Source organism: Argentina silus, assembly GCF_951799395.1.
Source record: "Argentina silus genome assembly, chromosome: 18".
NCBI lineage: Eukaryota > Metazoa > Chordata > Actinopteri > Argentiniformes > Argentinidae > Argentina > Argentina silus.
Window position 1 is genome coordinate 11910537 of NC_139672.1, and position 21334 is coordinate 11931870.

General features: G+C 42.8%; 1 protein-coding gene across 1 annotated transcript; it reads right to left on the reverse strand.

The window, feature by feature from the left end:
• Positions 1 to 462: 462 nt before the first annotated feature.
• Positions 463 to 21256, reverse strand: ccdc178 (coiled-coil domain containing 178). Its single transcript, XM_083690537.1, has 20 exons — positions 21143 to 21256; positions 20858 to 20941; positions 19193 to 19329; positions 18993 to 19051; positions 18764 to 18871; positions 18390 to 18580; positions 17625 to 17845; positions 17176 to 17318; positions 16502 to 16655; positions 16206 to 16301; positions 15941 to 16077; positions 15300 to 15483; positions 14422 to 14484; positions 14132 to 14293; positions 13793 to 13906; positions 13081 to 13226; positions 12132 to 12291; positions 7534 to 7683; positions 3678 to 3812; positions 463 to 974 (listed from the first exon to the last, which is right to left on the reverse strand). The coding sequence occupies exons 2-20, from the start codon at positions 20913 to 20915 to the stop codon at positions 801 to 803; spliced, it is 2592 nt and encodes an 863-aa protein (XP_083546663.1). The 5' UTR covers positions 20916 to 20941; positions 21143 to 21256; the 3' UTR covers positions 463 to 800.
• Between the last annotated feature and the right edge of the window lie 78 nt (positions 21257 to 21334).

Sequence of the window (21334 nt, forward strand, 5' to 3'; positions counted from 1 at the left end):
AATCTATTTTCTCCAGATACTGTACAACGTGTGATTCAGGTGAGATGCCCAAATAGAAATCAGCGTTTCCCGAGGGTTCTTTTGAGAAAGCCAGTGGACAGCGTATGCACAACATCCCTTTTGTGCACACTATTTACCCCAGGATTGCTTCAGGCTAATGTCTCAATAATTTTCACTCCTTTCTCAGGTCCTTCCCACAAAGGACTTAACTAATGATCCATGGACAAAATGAAGCATTTAAATTTATTCATTAATCATTCATCTCCAGCTCATTGAAAATGCTAAACTTCCACAAAATTAAGATTGAATATTGAAAAGTGATTGAGGGAGACAGCTTTCAGAAGAGCTCGGGAGGCGGGGGTGGGGGGTGGGGTCGTGGGGGGAGGGGGGAAGGAAGAAACAACAAAAAAAAACAGGGCTGTCTACATAGAGGAAGTGACTTCATATGAGGGTGGTCAGGGGGGGGGTCCGAGGTATGCTAAGTGCTAGTTAAGGTCATGGGAGTTTCACTAGTCGTAATTAGATCTCGGGGAATCTGGAGAAGCGTAGAATTTCTGTCAACACTGCCTGTAATTATTCTCTTTTCCAATTAATGGTGACATAGATTAATTATCTGATGAGGCAAAGCCAATTGCAATCATTCACCCAGCTAAAATTAGATCAGTCCTGACAGCAGCATGAAAGTCACCTGTTTCATTGTTATGGATTTGCTGCGAGTGAAAGAGAGAGAGAGAGAGAGAGGGGAAGGATCGTGAAGCGTGCTGTGGTAAGTAAGTTGTCTGGCACAGGTGAATGTCCAATTACACTGCTATCTGAACTGTAGGCATCTTCTCGTTCAATCCAATGGCGTCCGGGCCGGCTTGTTTGTTTCTCGCTGCCTCCGTCGTCGCCGAGCCGTCCTCGCCAGTAGTTGAGCCGTCTGTCAGCGAGCGCAGGAACGCAGAGATGCGCTGGATCGCTTTTGACAACTCCTCCTGTTTGAATAAGGGAGCAAATGGAATCAATGAATAGCGGGCTAATTAGGAAAAACAGAGTGACGTTGTTGAGTGGAGAGGCAGAGGCAGAGGCAGAGGCGACACACACTAGTGTCTCGTGTTGACGACGCTCTCTCTCGGTCTGTCTCACCACGGTGCCGGAGGAGGTGTCTCCTCCTCTCCGAGTTACCGTCTTGTTCTTATTTTGTGGAGAGGAGGAACAAGAGGCTCCTGGTGAACTGAGTGCAGGTTCAGTGCACCTCTGTTTTAAAAAACCTTCAGCATCCAGTTTTTCTATTAAACTGCCTTGGCACTGTCAACCAGCTTGGGAATCTGAAGAGGCCTAGCCATGCAGAAATTCTCTGACTAACAATTATATCAGAAACAGGATCTCGGATTACCGTCCCCCGGGGCTGGGGCAGTGGGCGTCTGCTCCAATCATTACCGGCCATTCAACAAGGCTCTCTGCACTGCTCGCCGCTGTTAGCCATTGTCAATTATGCCATCCCTGGTGTAAACTGGCAGCACACGAAAACTGAACTGCCAGTTCTGGCAGCAGTGTAACAGGATGACAGCCCCCCCCCCCCCCCACCATTACTCCCAACCCCCCCCCCCCCCCCAACCCCCCCACCCCCCAGCCTTTCTCCATCCCCTCAAGCTACTTTTCCAGCAAAAAAAGTAACATTTCCCTTAATGCAAGTGGGCCTTTGTGGTGGAAGGACTAACCTGACCTCTCTTATGTTCTGCTGGTGAGGTTAAGTGGACATGATGGATTAGTATTAGGCCCCCCCACCCCCTCAGGATTCAGCCTGTTCCGGCTCCATTTTGTACATTTTCTATCGGTATTGCCTCCGTCATCGGTACGAAGAGGGCATTGCACTGAGGCAATGGGGGTTTAATCAACTTTAAAGCGTGCAATAAGGGGTCTTCTTTGTGTATTAAGTGTGCGCTACTCGGTGGGGTCTTTGTGTTTAAAGTGTGCACCATTCTAGAGAGGATCCCTGGGCTGTGCGTACACAGCAGACTGCTCTGGACTTGGAGGAGCCTGTTTAAAGTGAGTGCTGCCTGCCTGCCTGCCTGCCTGCCTTGCTGCTCTGAGGGACCCTGTGCTGGGCTGTGACGGGTGACGGCGCGGCACGCTTGAATACACCAGCTCTTTTGTCCTTCACACTCTGCGGCTCCCTGATAGCTCCTCCCCCTCTCCATGCCCCACTCCCCACCCTTCCTCCCTTCCTCCCTCCCTCCCTCCCCCCTCACCCCCACCACCCCTCCCCAGCCTGCCTCTGAGCTGTGTTGTGTTCGGGCCTCCTCCTCCTCCTCCTCCTCCTCCTCCTCCTCACCCTGCTGGGAGACATGAGTGCTCTGCTCCCTGTAATGTCTGGACCCGTCCAAAAGCATGGCAGCAAGTAAGACGGAGAGAACAGAGAGGGAGGCCACTGAATGTGGTTATTGCCCACCGCTGAGTCTGAAAGGACATCAAATCAAATCGACGGGATCTTGAAAATGTCTGCTCAAATCAAATCAGTCGAATTGAATTCACACCAAAATAGCCAGTGACAAAAAAAAAAAAAAAAAAAAGAAGAAAAAAAAACATTGGGTGATATCACATGACATCGGTAGGGTTGGAAACACCTGAGAAAACATGGCAGTCACACTCGGAGAGCTGGCAAACAATGCAACTGTAAATATCCCCCCCCAAAAATCTCTCTCTCTCTTTCTCTCTCTCTCTCTCTCTATATATATAAAGATAGAAGATAATAATATGAATTTCTCCGGTTGGTTGCCACCTGCTGCGACGGTGCTTTAGGACAGGACGTTTCATAAAGATCCATCATCACTCTTGCTTCCCTGTCCGCTTTGACCTCCTCTCACGTCTCGGCACATATTAGCCAGCGATTATCCAGTAATTGAAAGATCCTCGCTTCTTCATGCACCCCTGCAGAACACGTGCCTACGTTTCTTTTTCGTTTTCTTTTTTCTCGCAAAACATGGGGTTGGTAGGGTAAATCCATCTACATTTTAACAGCAGTAGTTGTAGGCTACAGTAGGTGGTGTCTATCCCAGTAACACCTAACACAACCAGGCCTGAAAGAGAAATCCCGTAAACCCGCGGGTCTCGTTTCAAGGACACACGATTAAGCCTAATCTGGGTTTGCGAGAAGATAGCGCCTACTGTACCCTACTGTAGTAAACGGGAGTCGCAAGCGAATGCGGTGTAGTAAATAGCCGAGCTAAAGGAGGGAACGTTTATATAGAGTTATCTGGAGAAGTGACGGAGCTAGCCACAGATGCTGGGTCACCGCTTAGACGCTCTCTCCAATGCATCATCCATCACATCACTCAGGGTTGTGATGAGCGGATGCATGGAGAACGGGATGGCGTCTTTAACTCTGCTGTCGCGGTGACACAGACAGCCGCGGTGAATGTGTTACCGCGGGTGCAGTCTGACTGTTCCGTGCCAATGGAGGCTCAACGCTCAGCTCACTGGGTTTTAGCTTTAGACGCCATAACATGCCTGGCCTAACATGGCGTTATGGGGCTATACTCTGATAGGTAGATACATACATAAAGAAAACAGTCAAATACTCAACCCAAAGATCCTAACCTTGAAAATAGTAATGATATGATATAGATGGATAAAGGGATTTAGCATTGAACTGAATGGTTGTACGGTAACGGGTGGAAGTGGTGTGATACACATACCTGGACGGTTTTTATTTTCTGGTTGTTCTCGTTTGAGAGAGCCTGGAAATGGGCCAGTTGGGCCTGGCTGTACAGGCTACGTTGTTTGAAGTATTTCACCACAGCTTTGTGCATCCTCTTCTGCAACAAAGAAAGCTAAGGGGAGAGAGAGAGAGAGAGAGAGAGAGAGAGAGAGAGGAGAGGGAGAGAAAGAAAGAGAGAGAGGGAGAGGGAGAGAAAGAGAGAGAGAGAGGGGGAGAGAGAGAGAGAGAGGGGGAGAGAGGGGGAGAGAGAGAGAGAGAGGGAGGGAGAGGGAGAGGGAGAGGGGAGGCAGAGAAAAAAGGAATTGGTAAGGCAGGAGAGGAAATTAATGGCAGTGTTCAAGAAGAATGATGGAGGGGAATAGAGAAAGCAGTCAATAGCCCATTCTGCAGTACACGGGCCTGACAGGAATTTCACAGTCTCTTGGTTTCTCTGCCCACTCGTGTGCATTCATCAGAAACCAGTCACATCTGGCTGCCAGGATGGGGGGTTAATTTTCTCTAAATGCTTCAGCAGTTTTGTTCCAGCCGAGGCAAACTCTGTGACTGCAAAGCTGATGAGTAAAATATTTCGACTTCACCCAGTTTAACTTTATACCAATCCCCTCAAGACATATTTTACACATACACACAGAGTCATGAACCCCCCACCGCAACAAGAAATTATTCCTAGTCTATTGGAAAGACATGCTGCTCGCTTTATTATTTTGAACACAGTTCTCAAAGCAAAGGGGGTTTCAATTCTGATAGATGCCATAGCTTTTTTTCTCTCTTTCTCTCCTCCCTCCATCTCTCTTTTCCTTCCTTACAAAGCTTATCATTGCTCGGCAATGTGTTCCCCAGTGCATAGAGAAACTAAAGCGAATTAGCTCAGCCATCAACTGCTGAAGGAAAGACAATAACAGGAATGCTCTTTATAGCGAGCCTTGTGATAAACCTGAGAGCTGAGAGAGCTTCCACATAAACAAAACAATACTTACATGCCGTGATAAGAGCCCCCTTCGTGTACAAGAACCATAAAGTAGCAGATGCTATTGGAGGGAACACCATGTTTAAAATCATACGTGGAAAATAATCATTTGGTAGGTGCTTATTTGTTGATGGTACCAAAAAAAAACGGACCAAATTCAAGTGTTTTGATTGACTTGGACACTTCGTTTAAGGATTTCAACACTATAATGTATACAAGTCCAAATGCGGGTTATGTGAAAAAGGGTGAAACACTAACATTGAATGACTACACATGACCACTCACAAAGAAATCCGCAAGGTTCAAATTGTGTGAGGAATCTGTGAATACTAGGGGATAATACTATGGTACAAAACAACAGTATCTACTGACTGCAGCTCTTAAGTCATGCGTGATGAGTTAGACAGTAGAGAGCCTTAGCAGGGGTATTCATTGGCTCCCTCTGCTGAGTAGCAACTATTTTACAGGCTCTTCAAACAGATGAAAGCTTCTAACATGTTTGGAGTGAGGCATGTCATTGTCATACACAACATGGCTATGGGCTGTATGATCCCACTGGTGTGAAATGTTGTTATTATTATTTTTTTTGTTGCCCAAAATGAGTTACTGTAACCTATTCATTGTAAGTACAGCCTGGTACTATTGTTTGTGGAGACTGATATCTAATTGGGATTGGGTTATAACCTAAAGATATTAAGATATTAAAACAGCTATAAACTTAATGAATTGCTTAATGGGTGCCCAGCTTCACTTTTTTCACAAAAAAAATAAAAAATAAAAAATAGAAAGATGATAAATGATTAGGAATATGGTTGAAGGTGCAGTATATAACATTCAAGCTTCCTAATGGCTGTAATGACTAAGCTAATGACCAACACTGCATGTCCATTTCGGGGTTTATATTACTATTATATATTTATATTACTATTTATATTACTATGAGGTAATTACAACTGTCTCACATTTCCATAACCAAAACACCAATGACTTAAGATAAGGTCTCACCTAGGGCCCCCCACATTCATTTATGTTAATGCATTTAATAATCAGACTGAAATCTAGCATAATAATCCTCATACTTTTCAGGTTTATCATCTAAGCTGAATATTCGTACACTCCATACACTTTGATACTGTTTTTTTTATTTATTTACTTTTTTCGCTTGCTCTCCTGACTTTTCTGAAAATGAAATTCGTGAAACAATGAATCCGGTTTGGATGACCTAACTGACCAAAAAACTGTTGTTCAGTACAACACCTTAAAGGTACACTGCAGAATTTGTGTTGCTAATTGTTTACCTCAATTGTTGACTGTATGGTTGTCATACGAATACAACATAACGAATCCATTTCTTTCCTCATTAAACCAACAATCCTTAGATTTAAGATGACAAACTTTGTCACTTATGCTCATTGGCAAGGGTCCAATAAGGTAATTTATGAACATCGTTTTCTTTTCTTTTTTTTTTCTATTTAGGGGATCTCTTTTGGCTCAAGAGCACCCCCAGAGGCAAATCTTCTACAATGTAACCTTTAAGCATTTCATAGGAAAATGCCAAGAGAGTAGGCGTTAGATAACCAACGTTGAAGTGGAAAAATAGTCTCGACGATATAAAAACACTACTGTTTGCCTTGTGTCAGATTCCTTGACGAAGTCAATCATAGGCCTTCGATTATAGGTCATTATCAAGCTTAATTTGGGCACACAGCGTGATTCATAGGGAGGTTGTGTTAAACATGTCTGGAGTTGAAACAAACAAAAAATGGTGGAGGGCTGAATCCAGAGTAGAAAGAAAATCAGGCTTTGATCATGAGCGTGGCAAATCCTGTCCACAGGATTTTATTTTTGCATGCATTTTTCACTTGATAACATTCATGCGGTTAGATTGAGGAATTGCTCAAGTAAAGGTATTAGTCATTTCTGTGGAACAAATAATGTGTATTGCTTATTGCAGAAGCTCTGCTTTTATTTCTGCTGTTTGAATGTGGTTGTCATCTGCAATTTTCTTTCAACATCAAGTGAAATAGTGCCCCAGAGCATAAAGACCAAACAGACAGAGGACTGTGGTCCTCTGTGGCTCAGTGTGGTCCTCTGTGGCTCAGTTGGTAGAGCATGGCGCTAACAATGTTTAGATTGTGGGTTTGGATCCCGCTGGGACCATATATACTGAAATGTATGCACTCACTGCAATGTAAGTCGCTTTGGATAAAAGCGTCAGCTAAATGGCGTATACATTATATTAGACTTGACATATTCTCTGTTGTCTCTCACAAGTAGCAAAGACCTTTAGGGGGTAGAAGCATCGTGAGTATGCTGTCTTTTTTCTTATTCTTGACCTGTGTTTGCCACGGGTCTCTTTGGCCATTGACCACCTAGTGAACAGAAGCTAATGTGAAGCACAAACATAATGAAAGGCTTCACCTTGGGGACACCTTTAGAGACACTATTCAGAGACCGTTTGAAACGGGTGAACCTGGGTCTTTATGTTCCTGCATCCACCTCTCCCTCGCTCCACTCCCCTGGGTGGAAATACTACACGGCCAACTATTACCTCATATCACATCCATCATCCTCCTCCACTAAAGTTATCTCATCAGGATTGGATTACTGCAGTAACCTCCTCATTGCTTGCCCGACTAAAACCATCCTAAAATTACTGTCCATGCAAAGAGCATTCCAATCAACTAGCACACTGTATAATATAATACAGTAGAATATCATATAGAATATTAATCATATAATAGAATATGGAATAGTTTATGATTATGTCATAATCTGTATATCACATCCATTTCATATTGCATTATATTATATCATTTAATATAATGACATAATGACTTTATGGCAACACTCCATCAGAACCTACCTGTTTGTGGTCATGAAAAGATGCCTCTGCTCGGTTCCTCTCATCGAACACACCCACGGCCTCCCGCTTAGCGACCATCAAGGCTTTCTGGAGGTCTCTGTACTCATGGGCCAACTCCACATTCTCTCTTAGTGCTTTCGCGAGGTCAGCCTGCACGCACGAACGCACACACGCACGCACAGAAACACACACACACACACGCACGCACAGAAACACACACACACACACACACGCACGCACAGAAACACACACACACACGCACGCACGCACGCACGCACACACAGAAACACACACACACACACACACACACACACACACACACACATGCACGCACGCACACACAGAAACACACACACACACACACACACACACACAGAAGGAAACACGAGGTGGTCAGTTGATGGCAGGGATATCAAAGACACAAAAGGAATGAATGCCTGGTCCGTGAAGCGTAGTGAGGAGGCAGTACAATAGATTGTAGTTGTCTGAACCGGTATAGTAGGATGGGTTTGGTTCTATCGTCCTGGTGGATAGCACAGCCCTGGTGGAGGAGAGAGCTGCTATACCAGTCCTAACCAGCGCCACATACAGTTCATACAGAGTTTGTTCAACTCTGTCTGAGATTAGAATTTAATATGGACATCATGTTGGCACCGAAAGTGACATGACCACCGCGCTCCAATGAGAATGTCAATTAGAATGTTGCCGTGAAACTCCTGGAGCGTCCTAAAGACCTCTTCATCCCCTCTACCCCCCTGTACTAACTCTAACCCTAACCCTAAAGACCTCTTCATCCCCTCTACCCCCCTGTACTAACCCTAACCCTAACCCTAACCCTAAAGATCTCTTCATCCCCTCTACCCCCCTGTACTAACCCTAACCCTAACCCTAAAGATCTCTTCATCCCCTCTACCCCCCTGTACTAACTCTAACCCTAACCCTAACCCTAAAGATCTCTTCATCCCCTCTACCCCCCTGTACTAACCCTAACCCTAAAGATCTCTTCATCCCCTCTACCCCCCTGTACTAACCCTAACCCTAAAGACCTCTTCATCCCCTCTACCCCCCTGTACAAGTTTCTCTCCTGTTAAAAAAAGTAATTTTTCCTTCTTCTAGCATAGTGACTGCCTATGGCCCCTGGTCCGAGCATTGATTACTTTATCTTATGATGACTGATGGATGGATGATTCACTTACTTAAACAAACGTATTTGTTGCAAGTCGCTTTGGATAAAGGCGTCTGCTAAATGCCGTAAATGTAAAAAAAGACGGAGGTTAGTTTGCCAAACTCTGTGTAGCGTACAGTACAGCTCTGGTCTGGACCAGCAAAAGGACTAAACACAACTGAAACAGCAGCTGTGTTGTAGTGGATGTCAGGCTTTCAACACTTTCTACGAAGCACAATACTGTATCACACATTAGAACTCATTATAGACATGCATGCAATATCCCGATAATACATCAACATATTATATGTCTGTCTATAAGAAATGTTTTCCGTATACAGTAATTGTTGAGGATCATTATGAGATGATATAAGACATTCTAATGTACATGCTGACACATTACAGCATACTGTAAATGTATGTCGATATTAACAATGTGGGATACATTGTACAGTATGACTGATCAAAGATATGGTTCATTGTCCCTCTGACTATAGAAAGGGGAGATATGAATTCTCTTGGTACCATGAGCATTGGAGTATAGCCATAGATTTACTATATGCACTTTGGACAAATTGCATAGCCAGCATAATCGCAGTCCTAAAATCATTTTCCAATAGGAACTTTCGGTTTAATGTGTCATCATAGATTGTTAGGGGCTGGAATGTTCTAGCTGAGTATGTGTACGTGTGAGAATATATATAAGAATGATAATGTATTATCATTAATTAGACATGATTATTATTAATGTATTCATAATGTACAGTATGTATGTCTAATGTTATGACCTACAGGTACAGTAACACCCAGAGCCGTCTCGACCCATTATGAGGCCCTGAGCAAAACATTACGGGGGGGGGCCTCCCACCACACCCGCATCCCCCCCCCCCAATGTGTGCACTCGGGGGCTCCTAGCGGTTGGGGGTCCTAGGCCCAGCGGAAGAGCCGGCACTGCTTACACCAATTCTATCCTTTTAAATCCTTGGTGGGGAGTGCACGAGTGCACACTTCATGGAAAAAGGGTGGAGAATTGGGACGTGGCATCTGGTACAGTACCGTATATCCATGTGAGTGTTACAAACTAGGGCACGTGGGGGGGGGGGGGGGGGGGACACAGACAAAACCACAGTAGACACTACAGATTACGCTAAATCAAGCAAATCGACGACAAGAACAAGTAACTGTCTCTCCGTCCGTTTCCCTTCTCCTCTCCTCTCCTCTCCACGCCGTCCCGTCTCCATGCTATGGCATGTGCCTGGCGGTGAATATCTCAACTGTACCTGCAGACATAATGAAGTGTGTCTCTGCAGTAAAACAGAGCAGCACTAAAGTGATGAGTTTAACCCAGCAGAAAGAAGGGGGCTGTAAACATGACAAATGCCTGCTATTGATTTCAGGTTTAATTACTCCATGCAGCACTGACAAAGCCCATCTGATGCCGCCGCCGCCGTCGTGAAGTGTAAATGGAACAAATTACACTTCATTGCCCGTCGGGGAAACTGATGGCGTCGGCAGTTTTGCCGTTTTGTTTACTTGTTTATTTTGTCCTCGTCGAACGCCGGCCCCGATTGAGTTAAGTTAACGAGTCGGTGGGCGTGTGACGGGGGGACGTCTTTTGGAAGGGTCCGGGTTAGGAGCGGAGACGACCGGTTGGAGGCAATTCTAAGGGACTACAGGTGAACTGCTTTCAGTTCGGTTTACTCAATATTCATGTATCTCCATAACACTGTATATAGGCGACTGTGTGAGGTGAATGTTGTATGTCGGTGCAGAGGGAGTAAATACACAACATTGCTTGGATGCCTTGTAAGACAAAAGTGGATGAGCATGCATACAGACACAGACAATGATACAGACACACACAGACACACACACACACAGATACACACACACACGCACGCACGCACGCACGCACACACACACACACACACACACACACACGCACACACACAGAGACACACACAGACACACACACAGACACACACACACACACACACGCAGTTAGTGTCGCTACTGGTCTATTACCTGGCACTTCACATCTCAACAGTCGACATCCGTAGAGGAGAGAGAGTTGTGACCTCCAGGGGCCTCATACAGATAATAGGAGGTCAGCATCTTTCTCCTATGTAATCTCATATCGAAATGTGTCCTGCCATTACTGTGCATGCTGTCCTCGCTGCCACGCACCATGATTCCCCCAAATGCTTAGCGTGCTTATTATCTTATGCTAATGCAGACATTATGTGTGCTTTTGTATCGAACTCGATGATCAAAGTAACCAATTTCCTTGGAACTTCTCCCTCTCTCTCTCTGATCTTTTCATTGGGGCGTCAGGGCATTGTTGTTTCCACGTTGTTTTGCCATTGTGAAAAGGCTAAAGCCTGTTTTGCATGGCTAATGGGACTTCTGTCTACGAGGAAGACCTCTAATTCTTCAATTGTCTCACGCCAACAACTTCTTTAAAGTTGCCGCAGCCGCGGATGCGTGGCGGCTTCGGCTCGATTGCCTTTTCTTGTTTTGAACTAATGCATTCTTGATCACCGTTTAATGAAACTATATACCACATGGCGATTTCACATTAGATAAGCCATGTGAGACTCCCATCAGCCAAGAGGCTCTGGCTGGGTTGCTAATCCTGCAGATGAGAACCTTACAATAAATAGGGTTTCCTATTAAAACAAAGCATCTAAATATCCCATCATGTGCGCACATAAAATCCGCTTTTGTGGGGAGTTTTTTGCGTTTTTTTAATCATAAATCCAATTGAGGTAAATGTATAAAAAACATTTGTTTTATCACTGACGAAGCCAGTAGGTTGGTGTTGAAATTGTTATGATTTCAAATAATATAAAAACTGGACGAGGAAGATGCATGATATTAGTTATAGGACATCAGCTTTGTAACAAGAAAAATACTTGCCAACAGTAAGTTTTCATTCCTTTAAAATGCATGTCAACAACATTGACCGAGGCTTGTCATTTTAATTGCTTGAGGCTCTATTGTCTACTCACAACTTTGTAAGAAACGGATTGTGGCCAGTAATTCTACTGACACTAATCCACAAATAACTACACAATGAGCTACGATGCCTTGCAGTCTTCCTTTTGTACATACCCAACACAGAACCAGGAAAACATGCGGCAGTATAAAATGTTTCCATTAAACACTTATCAAAGGTAAAACTGACAAGTAGGGTGAAAAAATGTCAGGATCATATGAATTACAGACAGTCTCAAGAAAGAAACACAAGTCCTCTTGGGCAAAAACAGTTGGATGAGAAATACATCAGCAATATTAACATCAGATATAGTAAACTCAATCTGATTAGTTTACTTCGAAACCCCATTGATGGGATACAAGTCACTTAGATAGATCAATCAATCAATTAGTGAATCAATCAATGAACTGATCACACCACAAAATGAAATATTACCTTGATGTCCTCCATTTTCTGTTGTCTGTTTGTGAACAGAGCGGTGTGTGTTTCCTCTGACTGTTCTATGCGTTGTTGGCAGTTGTTGATATCAGACTGCAAGGTGTTCATGATCAAGTTGGCTGTTTTGTTTTTGAACTCAACCGCATCAAAAACAGTCCTACAGATATGAAACAATGGGATTCAAATGCAGCTTGTTCCTGTGGTCATATCAACAAGATAAAAAGGTTATGGCATCAAAGTTTATGGTTATGATTGAATGCTCTCAGCTCATCATGAATCAAATGAATGTACTCAAGCTAAAGTACATTACTGGCTTACACATGATTATACACTGACAGAACACTTTATTAGGAACACTATGCTAATACTGGGTAGGGCCTCCCTTTGCTCTCAAAACAGCCTAAATTTTTCGTGGCATTGATTCCACAAGATGTTGTAAAACATTCCTTTGAGATTCTGGTCCATGATGACATGATTGCATCATGTAATTCCTGCAGATTTTTCAGGTGCACTTTCAAGCTGTGAATCTTCCGTTCTACCACATCCCAAAGGTGTTCTATTGGATTCCGATCCGGTGACTGGGAAGGCCACTGAAGAACACTGAACTCATTGTCATGTTCATGAAACCAGTTTGAGACGACTTTTGCTTTGCGACACGGTGCATTATCATGCTGGAAGTAGCCATTAGAAGATGGGTAAGTTGTGGCCATGAAGGGATGCACATGGTCAGCAACAATACTCAAATAGGCTGTGGCTTTCAAGCAATGATTGATCGGTATTAACAGGCCCCAAATGTGCCAAGAAAACATTCCCCACACCATTACACCACCTCCACCATTAGAAGGTGTACACGTGTTTCTAATAAAGTGCTCAGTGAGTGTAAATTCCAGATATAGGATAAAGCTATGTTAGCTAAGGATGGTTCTGAGAACAGACTCTGACTTACTGTAGCTCTTCAATGACATCCGGCATAATCGCAGCGATTTTGTCCATCCGATCGGAGTTATCTCTGTACTCTTTGGACTTCACAGTGAGTTCACTGATCCTGCTCAAGGCGTGGTCAAATCTCTTTGTAGCGGCACTGTGTAACTCCTGTCAACGATAAACAAGATAACGACCGTCAACGATAAACCAGATAACGGGGAAGAGAATACTATGACTGCTTTGCACTGTGCAGTTATAAAAATATTAAAAAATATATTTTAGGGCATTTCTGCTTTATTGGGACAGAGATAGTAGAGATTGACAGGAAGGATGAGTGAGAGAGAGGAGGGATGACATGCAGGATATGTCGATGGCCGGAATCGAACCAGGGACCTTGCAATAATATGGTATACGCCTTAGTGTGCTACGCCACTGAGCGCCCCCTTGCACTGTGCAGTTTGACAAGCTGTGAAGTTTAACATCGATAAGTAGATTTCACCCCTAGCTACACCTTCTGACTTTGAACGTTATCATTAAGGGCCAAATCTGTACTTGAGACCCGCAAGCATACAGATCTCACGTTAGGATTCGGCCCTAATTGTATATCAAGCATGCTTGGACTGTATCAAATACAAGGCACTATAGAAGATATTGTGCTGTATTCAATACACCTGTATTTGTTTCACTATTTTGCAAGAATTGAACACTGTAAGTGATTTGATGCTTTATCTTACCTTGACAGCATTCAAGTGGTCAAGTTTAAGGTTCCTCTCCGCTTCCAAACTATCAGATGTCTTTTTGTGTCCACATTGAATCTCACTGAGTTTCTCGGTCAAACTTGAAATTTTCTTAATGAAAAAGAAACGTACAATCAATTCCCTGCTGTAACACTTGACAGATCCTCTCTCTGTTACCAGAAACAAAGAATCTAAGGACGTGCTTCACCAGATCCTCAGTTGACCATTGCTCATAACATCACAGGAAATCTGTAGATTGATGAACAACTTTGACCACTCATCACAAATCTCGAGTCGTGTTCAACAAATATGACGGTTTATCTCATTTATGTTTACCTCAGATTTGTCATCGTAAATCTTTCTCAGTTCCTCCATTTCAATCTCCAGTTGTCTGGTGGCAGATGACGCCTCCTCAAACTCCTTCTGAAGCTCCTGTCTGGCCGTCTCCGTGTTTGTGCACTCCCGGTGTAATTCTTCTTTTATCGTCTTTATTTTACCCTGAAATAAAAAAAAAAAACATTTCTAATCAAACAAAACAATGACTTTATGACACGCATGACATGACCAGTACAAAGTGAAAGTAAAGAACAAACCGAGAACGTGTCTAAATTGTAAAACAGATGTACCTTCAGAATAGCAAGGGCTTTCATCTCGCTCATCATCTGTTTCTTCAGGTTTTCCGTCAGTTTCTGAAGAAATAAACGCATCACATAAGTAACACGGGTTAAAAAAACAACTCTACATCATTGCTTATGAATACAGTACTTGTTTATATCTGACAGTCCACAGTACCTGCCGATGCTCCACTCACTAACTTGCTTTGGTAGAGCAAGCTATGCATGGATCTAAATGCATGTGCTTCTTTGAGAGACTGATCAGTTAAGGTTTTGATAGTGAACGCATCAATGGTCATAGGGTCAAATGGAGAGACGGTTATATCATAACTTATGATTCATAAGGAACCTCTCCTAAATAATGAACAGATGGCAATGGATGCATTCATAATAAAGTTGAGCTATGCAAGCTTCTATCACGCATGGGAGTCTTTCGGTGAGTAGCCTTTTCCATGATACTGCTGTTGATCTCCGAATCCTTTCTCACTGACCCTCACCACTGACAAGAATATATATAGCTGACGCTTTCATCCAAAGCGACTTACATTGCAGTGAGTGTATACATTTCAGTATATATGGTCCCAGCAGGAATCAAACCCACCACCTAAGCGTTGTTAGGGCCATGCTCTACCAACTGAGCCACAGAGGACCACAAGAGAACATGGATCTCTGAATGCATGTGTGGCGGATGCCGACGTTAGTTAACATCGCGTTGTGATGTCGCCCTACTGAGACTCGCACCACTGACACAGAAATGCCTTTGCTTTTCTGGGTCAGTGATATTGACAACGCTTTTGCAGAGAAAATGTTGTCGTTTTTGACGCCAGATCAGATCCTAAGTGAGTCCCGAGTGGCAGGGATGGACCTTGTTGCTCCCTCGTCTTTCTCACCCTCATCCTCTGTTCCTCCAAGAAGGTCTGCTGCTCCAGTTCCTCCAGCCTGGCCTTGGTGTGGCTGTGCAGGGTGGCCACTTGGGAGAGCTCCTCCTTGGCCTGGTCCCTCTGCTCCTCGTTTTGACTGATCTTTTGCAGCATGCGCTTCCTGTCCTTCTGCAGCTGCTTGACTGCCTGCTCACTGACACACAGTTCAGGCACACAGATTAGACACACACACTCACACACACACACACACACACACACACACACACACACACACACACACACACAAAGAGGACACATCTTTCCTCAATCTTTTTGCTGTCGTCCTCAATTTCGAGTACATACTCTTCATTTTCCACTTGGATAGCCAAGAGGTCCTCACACCTTTTTTTTTCTCAGATTTGTGGAGTAACACTTATTGGGTTTAGTACACTTGACAAGCTAGTTTGGCGATAAGTGCCTTGCTCAAGGGCACAACAGTAGGATATTGTACCTGGGATCTGAAACCCAGCAGCCTCACAATTGCCAGCTAATTTCCCAATGATTTCCAGGTTTCAAACCGGCGACCTTTCAGCGACTGGCTCATCTTTCTCACCTCTAGACCCTCTACCGACCCCAAACGATACGGTTGTATTATTGATACTGTACGAAACCTCTCGTAGATCTTTTTGCTGATGTCCTCGATCTCCAGTTCATACTCTCTGTTTTCCTCATGAAGAGCCAAGAGGTCCTGGCGTTTCTTGCGGAATACCTCGTCATAATGAGAGACCTCCGCCTCACCAGTAAGTCTCTAGAATGTTCCAGTGTAGTGAGAAAGGGTAATAAAGTAGTAATAACAGTGTGCATAAAGTAATAACAGTGTTAAATAAGTAGTAATGTGTCGAAGAGCAGGGCATCAACTATCATGCCATTACTTACAGTTGCTTGAATTTCTTTTTGCAGCTCTGATATGCACTCCTTGAATTGCTCTATTTTTTTTACTTCTTCCTCGATTTCTATTTTAAACTCCAAAACCTGGTACAAAAAAGGATTTTAGTAATTACTTTCTAGTGTGCTGTCGTGAAATAAACATGACGCAGTTGTTGCAAGAGATGAGGCCAAATGGAGTTACTGACTGGCACCGATTTTGTCAAAGCCTGATCATGATGGAAGATGACACACAGTACGCATATGTAATGTAAGTAACATAGAGGGTACAGTACAACAGAGCTTACCCGATCATTCATCGCGGCCTCCTCCTCCTCCAGTTCAGGGATGCGTTGGGACATGACTGTACACTCCACTTCTTTAAGAGCAACCCTCTCTTCAGTGTCCTTCACTTTGCTGCAGCATGCCTCCCAATGGACCTGCAACTGCTCAAACTCATTTCTGGAAAGGGTGGGGAAAAAAAGACCCTCTTTTGAGTTTTAAATTGGTACACATAAATGTTTTTCAATTGGATTCCTTGTTCCCAGCGTAAATTGGATGGCCATAAACCTGTGTATTTACATGGTACATGTACCTTAGTGTATACCAACTAACACTACAGAAATGAAATGATCAAGGCTTCGGCACACACTGACGTTTATGTAAATCTTAGGTTGTGCAAACGCAACTGTCCAAGTGTGCTGCTATTCCACAAACTTCGAAAATGGTATGCTTGAAATGATAGGTATCTACACTGTAGACACAGTGTGCCAACACAAATAACTTGGTCTCACAATCTTTTTTTGTACAAAGAATCACTAAACCGAGACCATCATTTTCGGAAAATGTCAATAGGTGAGGTTTTAAGAAACACAAAAACAATTTGACAGCTGGAAGAGCATTTTTTACTTAAAATTGTGAGATGTGGCAAATGAGGTTGAATATAAACACTCAAATAAACCTTTTATTGGACAGTACTCACAATCGATCTGTCAGCTGATTCCTGATGCACTTCAGTTCATGTGTCATCACCCCCTTCTCTTTGTCTGCTTTTAGCTGCTCCTTTTTCAACTCTTTCTCAGAACTCTCGAGTTCATCGAGGGTCTTAGTTAATGTCTCATGGGCCTATTCAAACAAAACAACTTCTTGTCTCATTGATATTTTCCAATTATGAATATGAGGTTTGCCTTATAAGTCTACAGTACAGTGATATATACTGTATATGCTAGGCTGCCTACTGGGCTAGTCCACTACTTATGTTCAATGGATTGTTTCATACCACAGTTATCTGTGGTTGTACACTGGCATGAAGATTGTATTTCCAAGGATTGAAGACATACTGTAGTTATGGAATATGGGGTATGTTACTAAAATCGATGACAATAAATGTGTCCAAACAAACAAATGCACAACATCAATCGCTAACATTACCTCGTGTTGAGCGTTTTTTATTTGGTTCATGACATCGCTCTCCAACTGTAGCTTTTCCCTCACAAGAGGGCCGTGTTTCTTGACAAAATCAATGTCCTCATTGAGCCGCTGGTTCAGAACCTCAGTGTGGATTGTTCTATCTTTCACCTGATGAAGTTTATCTCTTTTCAGTTTCAGGTGCCATTTCAATTCACTGATGTCTCTGGTGCAGGCCTCGTGTGCTGGGGGACACACACATTTTCACTCTAACATATAAGGTCATATAACAGACCTGTAGCTTGGAGCACTGGTATGCACTATTGGTATTATTCCATTGGCTCCGTTGTACTACTGTAAACTAAATCATGAAAAGCTCAAGTATTTGGCATGCAAGTATGTACTGTATGCTCAGGTCTGCAAAACTTTTTTTTTGCTGACCTGGGGCAATCTGGGATTGGTAGACCCATTTTTGGACTTTTCAATTAATGATAGCCATTGATTCTTGAAGAATATACTGTAACTTATAAATGCCTCATGAGCTTAGGTAGTTCAACTGTCTTACCCCATTAGAAATACAAATATAAGCTTGTTTTACTCCACTGTTCGTAAACAATGGAATTGCATCCATAGATCAGTCTATGTATTTGAGTCTATGTATTTCTCCAGCCCCATCAGCTGTTTACCAAAAATGTGGCAGGATCCCTGATTGCCCCTTTAATGAGAAGTATTGTCCTGATCATAAAATATTACTGACACGACTGTTAAAGGAATCTCTATGCAACTGACCTTTCTGAACCACTACAGGAAACTCCTGCAGCTTCCACAGTGAAATACAATCCATTTTCATCTCTAAAGTTCTCCTCCTCTTCTTCTCTGTCTGAAGAGCTTGCTCTGCGTCCTGGCGATTTGCTTCGAGTCGTTCAATCAGGTATAAAACCTCTACAAGGACATCTGTTGTCTCCTTACGCAGAGGACCACTTTCTGTGTATGGAAAAGCAATTAACTTGTATTGTATAGCTTGATAAGTACAGAGTCTTTACAGTGTGGATGAATATAGGCTGCTATTTTACTGCCAATTGCAACACTCAGTGACCATGGACTTCACAAGAAGCCGAAAGACTAGAGAATGTGTGTACAATTCATTGTTCCTGCTACGGTACTAAAAAAATAATGGATCAATTGATTCACCTCTGGCACTGAGTCCAATACCTTCAATACGTAACTCTGTAGATATCAATGATTCAGTGTCCGAATCACTGGATTGAAATCTGGAAAAGATGGAGTATATTTTCTGATTTACTGAAGAAATATAAAATCGTGCTTTGGTCTACAGTACTGTAGGCCTAAATTTGCAGTTTACAGTAACATAAGAACAACAAGTAACTTTACCGAAAAGCTTTGCTGTTTTGCTGCTTTTCTTGTGACATGTGATCCTGACGATTTCCTGGCTGGTAAGGGAGAAAAAAAAAAAAAAAAAAAAAATATATATATATATATATATATATTACCCTTTTTTCTGGTGAGATCCCATTTTGGTCATGTCAGGATATATGTCCCATACTTCTCTCTCTTGTGTGATTCCACCTTACCTGTTGACACCAGTCCTCAAGTTTCCTCTTCAGCTCTTGAATGTGGCAAACAGCTTTGTTGACACACGGTGAGGGAGTGTTAACCAAGGCACAACTGCGACGTCTACCGGGGCAGACCGCTTGAAGATCTCCCTGATCTTTAAAAAGATACTGAAAATTACCAGCCGCAAATCAAATTGAAAATGTATGCCCATGGGATCTTGGTTACTTTTGGGTGACTTGGTGAAAAGCCAAAGATAAACCTGCTTTCCATAAATATGGTACATACATAGCCGGCCAGATATGTTATATGTATATGTTGTATGGGATGAACATGAAATATGTTTAACCAATTCCTAGACCTTATTTGCAAACAAGCATTTTTTACTGTTACACTTATCCCAAAACACATTTTGACGTTAGAGAAAATATTTACACTGTCTTAGATTATGGTTACACAAAGCTGTTATGTTATTTTCAGCCTCTCTCTAACTGTCTGTGACCTGTGCCCTTCTATTCATTGTAAGGATCAATGAATATTCCTAAAGGATGCCTGGTTTGAGCCTCTAGTGGCAAAGCCAAGGGCAACAGTGGCTTAATGGTGAAAGGACGCCATCTGGCTGCGAACTACGGTAGTGGCACTAAAATGAACAATCTATAAGCAGATATCCCATGCAGCATACAGTATCATTAGGGTGTTTGTGTTCTTTAATGGCACAGCAATGTGTAAGACAACACTAGAATATGGAACTGGAACTGGAATATAGCCTACAACAACTACAACAAAACACTTTTGGATTAAACTTTACTATAAGTGACTATGCCTGTGGGAAAAAGGTTTAAACCTAGGCATGATGCGTACATGGTTACTCTGTAGGCCTGTGCAAATGTTGAATGAGAAAAGCTCTATCTAATGCAATAGTCAAATTTAAAATGAAAGAAAACTCATCAAATTGTGGCGGGCATAATGACAGTCATGCAAGTGTAGGCTACTTTGCCAGTTTCACCTCAACTAACAGGGCTAGTATCCCAGACCTGTGTAAAGCCTAGTCCTGGAAAAATGATTAAATTTATGTTTTGTGGATAACTGATCAAATGTTCAGATTCAATAGAGAATCTCCATGGAGAGTACTCTCGAGTTTAGGAGTAGGCAATAGGTGTCCGGGAAACCATGTTATGTTATGTCTTATACTGTACATCATATAATATATTATAATATTTAGGCCTAGGCTTAGCCATATAGACCACGGCTACTTACTATATATATTTTTTTAAAGCTACGGCTAGGCTATATTGGAGATGGCATCGTTTTACTGTGTGATCGGACGATGGGAACTGATGGAGCTATATGTAGCCTACCTTTTGCATACATAAATTAACCACTAGCCAACTAGTGATAGTTTAACCTGAACAGGTAAGTTGATTAGAGATGCCCAGGGACTAATATTAACCCCGTAGACCCGGAGGGAGGCTAACACAGCAGAGGTCTGTCCTAGACCAACACTATTATGGAGTTCGTGGCAGTCTCACCAAGTTTAGGGGTAGGTAGGCCTATTGTTTAACACGGATTGTCTGAATTTCAAAATACAACTGCAGTGCCTTTTCAGGCTTCCTTGTCTTCATACCTCATCCACTGTAAGCATATGCATTTTGTTTTGTCAGGAGTTGTATTTTGTGTTCATTTACCTTGTAAACTGGGTCCCCCTTCCCTAGAAGGAAATCTAAGCGGTTCAACTTCAGGCATTTTGGCTGAGTGCAAACTCCACAACTCTGTGCAAAAAAATGATATGTTCAGTTTAGCTATGCATGTTATTAATACATATATATATATAAACATATATTAACAGCCTATTAGACCAGTAATGACATTTGCAAGCTTCATAGCAACATCAATGAATGACACCATGTCCTTGCTGGCATACAAGAAAGTGAAAGCGTGTTAGACGGGCTAGCTTTGCAGTATCAACTTACCTTGTCAGAATGAATAAGGTAACTCGTTCTTTGAAAAATGGTCACATTGTGGAGATCTCGCTTGATACAATAATGTATCCGGTGAAATGTTATAAACAAAGTTTTATTTCCTGCAGATGCGTTTATAATGCTACATAAGTGTGTTCTCGTTCGTCTTGAATGGCTGCGTAAACTAGCAATCTTCACACAGCG

Excerpts from the sequence above, each read along its gene's own strand:
- ccdc178 (XM_083690537.1), bottom strand. The coding sequence starts at position 20,915 with ATGCCTGAAGTTGAACCGCTTAGATTTCCTTCTAGGGAAGGGGGACCC. Across the intron at positions 19,052-19,192 it reads TTGAGGACTGGTGTCAACAG|CCAGGAAATCGTCAGGATCA; the intron begins GTAAGGTGGAAT and ends CTCCCTTACCAG. Across the intron at positions 16,078-16,205 it reads AAAAAGAAATTCAAGCAACT|AGACTTACTGGTGAGGCGGA; the intron begins GTAAGTAATGGC and ends GGAACATTCTAG.